We start from the raw sequence: 12,029 nt of genomic DNA, 5'->3' as shown, positions 1-12,029 counted from the left end.
ATGTTGACTTATGAAATTGTGTTTTTTTTTAACTCTTTTAGCCACTGAAGCTGTTTGGATTGCTTAAAAAGCTTTGGGGCATGGTTAATTGACAGCAAAGATGCCACTGAGGTCTGAACAGTGTTTTTTAATAATAATTTCATTTGGAAGAAACTGGTTAAAATGCACAAAAGACATAGGGGACTTCCTCGGTCAGTTGGTTTTGATAGAAAGACGCCATTATTAGACAGTTGTGGCAGTCTGTTTCAAAAGATCACCAAAGCAATACCTCTACCCTTAAAATCTATGGTGACTTAGGATGTTTTGTATTCAAATACTACCCCTTGTCTGAGAAACCTTATTATTGAAGATGTTCATTTCTGTGATGAAAAATGTTCCAACAAATATATGAGGGCAGTTCTAGTGAAATAATATTTTCCGGGCACAATTCATAGACAATATATCCTGAAGGACTTTACAAAAGTTTAGCTAAGGAAAATAAGGACAAGATATATTACATACCCAATTCTTCCCAAAATTAATTAATGGAATATACCCTTCAAAGGATTTTTTGAAACTAAAATGTAACATGGAGGTTGATGGCTGTTATATCTGTGGAGCTGCAGAGGATTTCAATCATCTGTTAGTGGAATGTGAGAGTGTACACGTGTTTGGGGAGGAGATCAGATTCGGTAATCACAGGTGAGGCCCTAGCTGTCCAAAGTCGGGACCAGGGTGGACCACTCATCTGTTCATCAGTTGGGGACGTCTCTGCGCTGCTGACCTGTCTCCACTCAAGATGATCTCCTGCTGGCCCCACTATGGACTGGACTCTCTTATGTTAGATCCACTATGGACTGGACTCTCACTATTATGTTAGATCCACTATGGACTGGACTCTCACTATTATGTAAGATCCACTATGGACTGGACTCTCACTATTATGTTAGATCCACTAAGGACTGGACTCTCACACTATTATGTTAGATCCACTATGGACTGGACTCTCACACTATTATGCTATATCCACTATGGACTGGACTCTCGCACTATGATGCTAGATCCACTATGGACTGGACTTTCACACAATTATGTTAGATCCACTATGGACTGGACTCTCACTATTATGTTAGATCCACTATGGACTGGACTCTCACACTATTATGTTAGATCCACTATGGACTGGACTCTCACTATTATGTTAGATCCACTATAGACTGGACTCTCACACTATTATATTAGATCCACTATGGACTGGACTCTCACACTATTATGTTAGATCCACTATGGACTGGACTCTTACTATTATGTTAGATCCACTATGGACTGGACTCTCACTATTATGTTAGATCCACTATGGACTGGACTATCACAATATTATGTTAGATCCACTATAGACGGGACTCTCACAATATTATGCTAGATCCACTATAGACTGGACTCTCACATTATTATGTTAGATCCACTATGGACTGGACTCTAACAATATTTTGTTAGATCCACTATGGACTGGACTCTCACACTATTATGTTAGATCCACTATGGACTGGACTTTTACTATTATGTTAGATCCACTATGGACTGGACTCTCACATTATTATGTTAGATCCACTATGGACTGGACTCTAACCATATTTTGTTAGATCCACTATGGACTGGACTCTCACACTATTATGTTAGATCCACTATGGACTGGACATTTACTATTATGTTAGATCCACTATGGACTGGACTCTACGTCCACCGCCCTCCAAGGTTTCTCATTGTCATCCCATTGGGTTGAGTTTTTCCTTGCCCTGATGAGGACTCTGAGCCGAGGATGTCGTTGTGGCTTGTGCAGCCCTTTGAGACACTCGTGATTTAGGGCTATATAAATAAACTTTGATTGATGATTGATTGTTTTAGGTAGCCCTTTTTTTTTTTTTACATAAATGTCGATTTATGAAAGTAAGGCCTACATTTTCTAATTGGCTTAATGGTTTACAAGTATCAATCAAATCTTGGAGAATGATTAAGAGTACAAAAGCCCTTAAATTGATATCCTTGTTAAAAACATTTAAAGTGATTTGGGTAGCCATTTTGTCTTTTTTTAAATATTTGTTTTCATATTTTTTTAGCATTACTACTTTATCTGTATTTGCTTTTGTTTTCTTTCCTTGGTGTTGAAAGGGCCTTGACTCTTGTGTGAATTATAAATGTAGGTTTATTGTTCAATAAAAACAATAAAAAACAACATGTTGTGCTTAAGTGATGTAATCCGGAAGTATTGCTAGCAAACTTTTTGATATCTTAAAACATAACTAAATTAGTACAAATAAAAACGTGTGATATATTTTGACTAATTAAACACACTGTTGTTATTGTTTATTAAGTTACCGTCGAAATAATTTGGAAGAAACTGGTTAAAAAGCACAAAAGACGTAGGGGTATTCCTTAGTCAGTTTGTTTTGATAGCAAGACGCCATTATTGGTGCTGTATTGTTAGGCGACGTGACGACGCTACCTTTCTTGGCCCTTCCTCCGGTGCTTGTCGTCCCTCCTCCCGGTGACGTGTGCGAGGATCCTCGCTGCCTACGCCGGTGGGCGACAAAGCGGCCGCAAGTATAAAGAGCGAGCGGGGACTCCCCAGCTCCACTCCCCTGAAGGCCAGGCACAGCGGCTCCGTTCCCAGAGCTGAACCCCCAGCAGAGATAGCAGCAAGCAGGCACTCCCTCGCCGCGCAGGCTAACTCGCTTTCGGCTTTGGTTCGCCATGGAGACCCGTCGCACTCGGAGGACTTCCAGCAGAGCATCCCACAACTTCAAGAGTGAGTTGCTTGCAAATGCCATTGTTGTTTCTGACTTAGGTTAATAGAACTAGATGCCATTGAACTTGTGGAAAAAAATATTTGTATTTATATTTGTTGTTTTGTTTCACCACGAGAGGATCTCATTACATTGTGCAGGTGTCATCATCCATGCATCCATCCATACTCTACTTCAGTGTTTTTCAACTTTTTTTGAGCCAAGGTACATTTTTTCCGTTGAAAAACTAGCAGAAATCATTAAATAACAAAACTCAGTTGACATTAAAAAGTCGTTGTCGCAATTGTTGGATATGACTTTAAAGCATAACCAAGCATGCATCACTATAGTTCTTGTCTCAAAGTAGGTGTACTGTCACCACCTGTCACTTCACACCATGACTTATTTTGAGTTTTTTGCTGTTTTCCTGTGTGTAGTGTTTTAGTTCTTGTCTTGCGCTCCTATTTTGGTGTTTCTTTCTCTTTTTTTGGCAGTTTCATGTCTTCCTTTGAGCGATATTTCCCGCATCTAATTTGTTTTAGCAATCAAGAATATTTCAGTTGTTTTTATCCTTCTTTGTGGGGACATTGTTGATCGTCATGTCATGTTCGGATGTACATTGTGGACGCCGCCTTTGCTCCACAGTAAGTCTTTGCTGTCGTCCAGCATTCTGTTTTTGTTTACTTTGTAGCCAGTTCAGTTTTTGTTTCGTTCTGCGTAGCCTTCCCTAAGCTTCAATGCCTTTTCTTAGGGGCACTCACCTTTTGTTTATTTTTGGTTTAAGCATTAGACACCTTTTTACCTGCACACTGCCTCCCGCTGTTTCCGACATCTACAAAGCAATTAGCTACCTGCTGCCACCTACTGATATGGAAGAGTATAACATAGTTACTCTGCCGAGCTCTAGACAGCACCGACACTCAACAACAACACATAATTTGCAGACTATAATTACTGGTTTGCAAAAAATATTTTTAACCCAAATAGGTGAAATTAGATAATCTCCCACGGCACACCAGACTGTATCTCACGGCCGTGGCACAGTGGTTGAAAAACAGTGCTCTACTTAGTAGAGTATGGATGGATGGATGTTGAGTGTCGGTGCTGTCTACAGCTCGGCAGAGTAACCGTGTAATACTCTTCCATGTCAGTAGGTGGCAGCCGGTAGCTAATAGCTTTGTAGATGTCGGAAACAGCGGTAAAACGTGCAGGTAAAAAGATATTTAATGCTTAAACCAAAAATAAACAAAAGGGGAGTGCCCCTAAGAAAAGGCATTGAAGCTTAGGGAAGGCTATGCAGAACGAAACTAAAACTGAACTGGCTACTAAGTAAACAAAAACAGAATGCTGGACGACAGCAAAGACTTACTGTGGAGCAAAGACAATGCACATCCGAACATGACATGACAATCGACAATGTCCCCGCATAGAAGGTTGAAAAAACAACTAAAATATTCTTGATTGCTACAACAAAGTAGATGCGGGAAATATCGCTCAAAGGAAGACATGAAACTGCTACAGGAAAATACCAAAAAAAAGAGACGAAGCCACCAAAATAGGAGTGCAAGACAAGAACTAAAATACTACACATATGAAAACAGCAAAAAACTCCAAATGAGTCAGGGTGTGATGTGACAGGTGGTGACAGTACACCTACTTTGAGACAAGAGCTATAGTGATGCATGCTTGGTTATGCTTTAAATTCGTATCCAACAATTGTGACAACGACTCTTTACTGTCGACTGAGTTTCGTGTTTTAATGATTTCTGCTGGTGGTGTGCCTTCGGAAAGGTTGAAAAACACTGCTCTACTAAACCACTTGTCCACATGATAGAGTCATGGGTTAGCTCAGAGCTGGGCAAATATTTGGACTCGGTGGCCACATTGAGAGAAAAAAACGTGTCTGGGGGGCCAATGTGTATGTGTGTATAAATGATATATACACATTTAGCTGTAAAAACCTGCTTTACAGTATGTGCGTTTGGGTCCCTTTTTTTCAGGAACGCTAATACCAAAAGTCACAATGTCTGATAGAATTGTCTAAAAAAGTTATGACAGACCACCTCAAAAAAACGGAATGGAATTTTTAAAAAATTCCTGAATGGGACAACCAAAATGTACATTAAAAAAAAAAGAAAGTGAGATTTACAATATTAACTATGAACAATAAAACACTGGATATTAACAACATATGAACATCATTTACTTCTCAGACCAGCTCCTCCATAGTTGTGTATCTTTTAAAATCACAACAAAAATGTAACAAACTGCAAAATATGAATGCAAAGTGTAATAAATACCTACAATATGATATATTATCACTTTTATGCGGAAATTTGTTGTAAAAATGTTCTTCCGCATCTGTTCCTGACACATGCGTTTGGTGCTGGCTGCTCTGAAAACAAACCCCGCCCACTCTGCTTTGTTCCTGGTCTGAGCTGCTGTGACGTAGATTACCGTAATAACTCCTACAACACCCAAAAGCGCAGATTTCAACCATTGAAATACTCTTTATAGTTGAATACTTACGGTCATTTAAAAACAGCACTGCACATCATAATGGCAAATACAGTTTTGATGTAAAATGTCTAAAAAAATGATGTAAAATGGGCCGCATGTGGCCCACGGGCCGTATTTTGCCCCGGTCTGGGTTAGCTGGAGCTTTTTATGAGTCTCAAATTGGGATGAAAAGACCAGAGAGCACCAGGCGAAAACCCAGTCCCAGAGAACATGCAAGCAGAAATGTTCGAAAAGCTCAATAAATGTAGCTGCGCGTGTACCTTTCTGCAATTATAGCCGACCTGCACTATTGGATAGCTTGAAACTGTGCAGTAAATAAGACTGATCAAGATTTCAGATCGGTATCTTATTCCGTTTGAAATCCCTGTCTCGTGTTCTCCTGAAGGTCCGGCGTAGATAACGTTCCGACTTGTTGAGAGGTCAGGAGGTGGGCTATTGGAAAATGTTGCGTACATTACATGAGTGGGAAGTTCATTACCGTTTAATGAGTATACTTTTACCGCGGTGGTCTTTTTGGTGCTGTCATCTGAGCTCTGCCAAAGAAACCTGCCACGAATTGAAACTGATCCGGGTGCAGTTACTGGTTTTTTTACGTGTGTCCTTTTTGCAAACTCTTCGATGGGAAGTATATATTTTCCAGAACATCCCCATTTTTATTAAAATATGGAATCCCTATTGAGATATTTTGCCGTTCTTGTATTTCATTTCGTTGTTTGCCTCACACAGCTGATTATTTGGAGTTATGTAACTGTGACAAAGTAGCCAGAGCTCCCTGTGTTAAGTGATCAGGTGGATATGAATGCTTGAATGATTATTCAATTATGCACAAGGCTTAGCAAACAAGTTACGAATGAGAGCACATGCAAAAAAAAAAAAAAAACTACAACAAAAGCCTCCATGGTAAAAACAAAACAATGAGGGCAATGGACACCTCTTCAATCACCCCTTAGCATCCAGATGACTTATATTTCACTTCCAAGTTCTCTTTATGTATTTGTTGCTCCTAAAAATGTATCTGGCAGTCATCACCCATCATATCAATTAGTTCTTTAGTACCTGGTAGATAATTAACTGTACTTGGAACGCCCCCTTTCCATCGCCAGACTCTATATGCCTCTTGGTGTGAGGTCCTCTACAAAACGGGAGCCCATTTCCCCACATAGAGTGTTGGAAGAAAGGCACGTAAACCTATTATATGGATCACTTAATTGCATGTTTTTTTCTTCTCCCTGGTCCATGATTACTTCAAAACTAATATGGTCAACATTACAGTATGAGCAGACATGAAATATAAAAGAATCATCCTTTCCGGACTTCCCTGCTCCTCCTTCTCCTCTTCCATAGACACCATAGCCTGATTCCTCATTCTCTTTCAGCATTTCCTCAAGCATCTTGAGGAAAACATCAGTAGAAGAGGACTGAAAATATAGAATAGTAGCGATTCACCTTTTATTAGGGACAGAGGACCCTATTGTATTTCTAGCGTTTAATTATTATACCGCCGCCTCTTTGAGCTGTAATTTGACCCCCTTAACATGCTTCAAAACTCACCAAATTGGACACACACATCAGGACTGGCGAAAATTGCGATCTAATCAAAAAACCAAACCCCGAAACTCAAAATTGCGCTCTAGCGCCCCCTAGGAAGAAAACAGACAAAACTGCCTGTAACTCCCAGTAGGAATGTCGTAGAGACATGAAACAAAAACCTCTACGTAGGTCTCACTTAGGCCTATATTTCATACACTGACAACCCCCAGCAAAAATCAACAGGAAGTTTGCAATTCCCCCTTCAAAACAAAAGTTGTGTAAAAACAGTCACCTTTTTTCAAACATTATCTCCTCTGAGCGCGTTTGTCGTGTCGGCTTCAAATTAGCACAGGAGAGAGATTGAGCCCTTCTGATTAAAAGTTGATGAAAGAGTTTTAATTACTGCTCCGGTTTGGATTTGAAAAGAGAAAAGAAAGAGAAAGAAACACCAAAATAGGAGCGCAAGACAAGAAGTAAAACACTACACACAGGAAAACAGCAAACAACTCAAAATAAGTCAGGGTGTGATGTGACAGGTGGTGACAGTACTTTGAGACAAGAGCTATAGTGATGCATGCTAGGTTATGGTTTAAATTTGTATCCAACAATTGCGACGACTCTTTACTGTCAACTGAGTTTCGTGTTTTAATGATTTCTGCTGGTGGTGTGCCTCCGGATTTTTTCAACGCAAAAAATGTGCCTTGGCTCAAAAAAGGTTGAAAAACACTGGTCCGAGGACAAAATTTTTGTGTGTCATACCCAGGTGGACTGTCCCTGTGGCTGATCCTGTGGCTGGTGGTAGTCAAGCCCAGCAGTGTGGCGCCATGCCCCAGGCTTTGTGTGTGTTACCCGACACCCATGACGGTCAGCTGCCAGTCCCAGAACCTCACCATCGTGCCAGCCGGCGTGCCCTACGACTCGCAACGTGTGTTCCTGCAAAACAATCGCATCACCGAGCTCCGTGCCGACTCCTTTGGCTTTGAGACGCAGGTAAAAGTCGACACGCGACCCACCTTTTACTGTGTATGTTTGGAGCACATACTCCCATGTCTTTTTCTGTCCTCCTCCAGGTGCTTTGGCTTTACGGCAATAACATCACATTGATTGAGGCCGGGGCCTTTAGCAACCTAAGGGTTCTGGAGGAGCTGGACCTGGGTGACAACCCCTCACTTCGGCACCTTGAAGGCGGAGCGTTCAGGGGGTTGGAGAAGTTGCAGAGCTTGCACATGCACCGTTGCAAGTTGGCCATGTTGCCCCATGACCTCTTCCTCAAGCTCTACAGTCTACAGTTTCTCTACTTGCAGGTGAAGACTACATCCATACACTTTTTCAGCACACACACAGAATCCTAAATAGACACAATACAAAAAAGTTAGGGATTTTTGGCTTTTGGATGAAATTTCGGGATTAATCTAATCTGGCTCACCAAATCCTATCATTTGGCCAATACAAGGTTCCTGACATTATTGTGTTTTATGTTTTGGCATTTTTGTAGGACAATCAACTTCACATTCTGCAGGATGACCTGTTCTCAGATCTGGTCAACCTCACCCATCTATTTCTCCACGGCAACCGCATCCGCGCCCTGTCTGAGAATGTTTTTCGAGGCTTGGTCAATCTGGACCGCCTGCTCCTCCACGACAACCGAATCCGGCAGGTGAACCGTCGCTCTTTCCGCGATCTGGGCCGCCTGACCATTCTTTACCTGTTCAACAACTCCCTGGCTGAGTTGCCAGGACAGGCCATGAAAGACACTCAAGGCATTCAGTTCCTCCGCCTCAATGACAACCCCTGGTCCTGCGGTTGCGAGGCCCGTCCTCTCTGGGAGTGGTTCCGTAAGGCTCGTATCGCCTCCTCTGAGTTGCTGTGCTTGTCGCCATCCCAGCGTCGCGGGCAAGACCTCCGATTCCTCCGGGAGCTGGACTTCGCCCTCTGCCCCATGCCTGACCCTGGCTCTCTGGCTGGTACCACCACGACCTCTTTCAGCACCAAGACCCGCTGGTGGTTCTCCAAGAACAAGCCCGCCTCCAAGGCGTTGTACAAGAAGAACACAGAGACAGGGAAGGCATTACCAAAGCATCTTCCCAAAACCATCTTTGAAGCTTCAAAGTATGAACTATCTGAGGCCGAGGTGGCTCTCCCAAAGCTCGACACAGAAGAGTACTGGGCCAACTATGGCAACGAAGATGCCTCCATCCGCTGCTTTGAGCCGGAGTGCGGCCCAGGCTATGAAAATCCAGCGTTTGCCTCCTCCTTCTCATCCTTAGCTCCCAGTCCGGTCCTCCTCCACCCTCTCTTCTTCTCCATTGTCACATTCTTCCTCCATTTCCTTTTTGGTTGAAACTATCATTTCTTTAACTTCCTTTTCTTCTCCGATTCCCCCCTTCTGCTCCTCTCAACTCAAAACAAAAACACGGGATCTCAATCCCTTCCAGTCACCGCCTGGAGCTGCAGGTCGGTGACAGAAGTCAGTCGAGGCAGTCAGGATCTGTTTCAGAAGCAGAGTCGCGGTGACGTAGAGGCGGAAAATCGGCAACTTCTTCTTGCAAGCACAGCCTTCAAAAAAACTGACCTCTTGGAGACAGGAAGTAATGAATGACACAGACACACAACACAGGAAGTTGGTGAGCTTGTAGTTCTAGCAGTAAACTATGCAGATGTTGTCTACAGCACGGGTGTCCAAAGTTGTTTACATTTTGTTCATAAAAATACAATTTAACAAGAACACTACCGTAATTTCCGGGCTACAGAGTTTCGTACAAATTTATGAGCAGCAAGTGTACACACTGAAATATTTACACAGGCGCTTGTGTTCATTCACAAATGTAACAAAAGGCGGTACCTGTAACGCGGTATACAGTAGCCTACCGGAAAAGTCATTGAGCGTGGTCTTCGTCCTTCTCCTCGTCCTGCTTAAAACGCTAAAGTCGTCTTCTTGGGAGCGTGGCGATCCGGCCTTCCGGGCCCCATCAGTGACGGTTGATTTTGGGGCTGCGTTTTGTGCATTTTGTTGTTGCTTCCCCATGATGATGGTGAGTCCATAACATGCTAAATGGCCGACCGAACAATTGTGCGATTGCGTTCAATTTGATGCTAACAATTTCAAGGCTGAATTTATTGGCGGCATTGAGTAAAGTGCAGGGTTCGACGTGGAGAGAAAAAAAGCAACAGCTTGACCGCGATAAATGAGTTCTTGCAAAGTAGGAATAATTCTTTACAAGTCAAATATTTTAAAAACCAGAGCATAAAAAATGGTTAACAGCCATCTAAATACAGTTTTTAGCATTATAGCTGAATTGGTTGGTGCTGGAATTGTTTAAATCAGGCAAGAAATGTTGAAGTAGTAACAGGTATTAGGGAATTTTGGGAAAACCGGGAATTTTTCAAGTTTAAACAACTTCATTTTTGTCCTTAAGTGGAATTATTTGACGGTGGAACAGTTTTGGACATGGTTTGAAAAACGTGGAAGGAATAGTCAACAGTAAAAAGGGTGGGAAAAAAAATTTTCAACTTGGAAAAAAAAATACTTTGAATGTCCAGTATGAGTGGAATATGTTAAAGGTGGAATGGTTTGAATCGGTTGAGAAATGTAGAAATGGTTGAAGTTTGGAATTCATTTTTAGTGGGGAAATATGTCCCGGAAAACCTGGAATTCTGGGAATTTTTTGATTTTGTCAAGGGAAAGCTGAACAGTTTGAAGTTGGAACGGTTTGAATCGGGTGAAAAATGTGGAAGGTAGAGCGCACCACAATCTGGAGAAGAAGATGTGTAGACAACACATGTGAATGTTTTGGAGCATTCACACAATAAATTCAGAGGTGGATCTCAATACTTAGTTCATATCACCTATTTCAGTTCATGTAGAGACGTCACTGCTGACAAAAGAAAGCGAGCGGACGAGTGCTGGATGGTTTGCAGCCAAGATTGACTCGGCCATCACAGCCGCCCACACTCGTACACACCACACACCGCACACACTATCCTTTTAGTAGCCTTTAATCATAGACAAGAACATGAACCTCTTGTGCCTGAAGTAAATATGACATCAATGTCCTGTTAATACCTTGGATCTCTTACTTTTTTCTGTGGTTTGTGTTAAATATCATTATGTATTATATTTATTCATTATAATCTTTTTTTCTATTGCTCTTTGCAGTTTAGAAATAATGTAATAGATTTAAAACATTTGATATATTATTTGAAAGTGTGTAAGTTTATTCCCTTTTGTCTTTAATTAGAGAGAGTATATTTTTGACCTATTGTCAGCTATTAATTACTGAAGCCATTTGTCAAAGTCATGTTATCCAAATCATGTATAATAACCCATTAACACTGTTGGTGTCTGTGTTTTTTTATTGAATAAATGCCAGAAGCAATGCTTTGTTTTGTTTAAAAAAAATAAAATAAAGAAATTATAAACATAAGTGAGTAGGTGTTTCAATGCCTTTTTCATAAGACTGTTACACAAAGCCTTTCCTGAGACAATGAAAACAATACAATGTGTTTTTATTGCGGGAGTTGACACATTCTTTGTTGACATTGCATAATATATACGATTACGTATATATACTGTATATATATATACACGTTAGGTCAGGAAAAAACACAGAGGCTATATCATCCCTACAAGCCTGTTTCCTTGTCGGGCTTGTAGGGATGATATAGCCTCTGTGTTTTTTCCTGACCAAACATATATTCCGCTCTACCCTGGTATTGAGCACTGTATAACAGATAAACCACAGAAACCTCGACTATATATATATATATATATATATATATATATATATATATATATATACTACCGTTCAAAAGTTTGGGGTCACCCAAACAATTTTGTGGAATAACCTTCATTTCTAAGAACGAGAATTGACTGTCGAGTTTCAGATGAAATTTAATTGACCCCACAAATGTGATGCTCCAGAAACTCAATCTGCTCAAAGGAAGGTCAGTTTTGTAGCTTCTGTAACGAGCTAAACTGTTTTCAGATGTGTGAACATGATTGCACAAGGGTTTTCTAATCATCAATTAGCCTTCTGAGCCAATGAGCAAACACATTGTACCATTAGAACACTGGAGTGATAGTTGCTGGAAATGGGCCTCTATACACCTATGTAGATATTGCACCAAAAACCAGACATTTGCAGCTAGCATAGTCATTTACCACATTAGCAATGTATAGAGTGTATTTCTTTAAAGTTAAGACTAGTTTAAAGTTAT

The 12,029-nt window shown here is 41.1% G+C and overlaps 1 protein-coding gene across 1 annotated transcript; it reads left to right on the top strand.

Moving 5' to 3' along the window:
• The first annotated feature begins 2,400 nt into the window (after positions 1–2,400).
• Positions 2,401–11,204, top strand: rtn4rl2b (reticulon 4 receptor-like 2b). The gene is made up of 4 exons (XM_062044163.1): positions 2,401–2,785; positions 7,576–7,802; positions 7,883–8,116; positions 8,308–11,204. Exons 1-4 carry the CDS (start codon positions 2,731–2,733, stop codon positions 9,151–9,153), a joined length of 1,362 nt encoding a protein of 453 aa, XP_061900147.1. The 5' UTR covers positions 2,401–2,730; the 3' UTR covers positions 9,154–11,204.
• The last annotated feature ends 825 nt before the right edge of the window (positions 11,205–12,029 follow it).

Source organism: Entelurus aequoreus, linkage group LG04, assembly GCF_033978785.1.
Source record: "Entelurus aequoreus isolate RoL-2023_Sb linkage group LG04, RoL_Eaeq_v1.1, whole genome shotgun sequence".
NCBI lineage: Eukaryota > Metazoa > Chordata > Actinopteri > Syngnathiformes > Syngnathidae > Entelurus > Entelurus aequoreus.
The sequence above is the reverse complement of the archived record's forward strand: the minus strand, read 5'-3'. Positions and strand labels throughout refer to the sequence as shown.

What these genes read in the sequence shown, in the direction of transcription:
- rtn4rl2b (XM_062044163.1), top strand. Translation starts at nt 2,731, where the DNA reads ATGGAGACCCGTCGCACTCGGAGGACTTCCAGCAGAGCATCCCACAAC. An exon ending in CCTTTGGCTTTGAGACGCAG is followed by an intron (nt 7,803 to 7,882) that starts GTAAAAGTCGAC and finishes GTCCTCCTCCAG; the next exon opens with GTGCTTTGGCTTTACGGCAA. An exon ending in TACAGTTTCTCTACTTGCAG is followed by an intron (nt 8,117 to 8,307) that starts GTGAAGACTACA and finishes GCATTTTTGTAG; the next exon opens with GACAATCAACTTCACATTCT.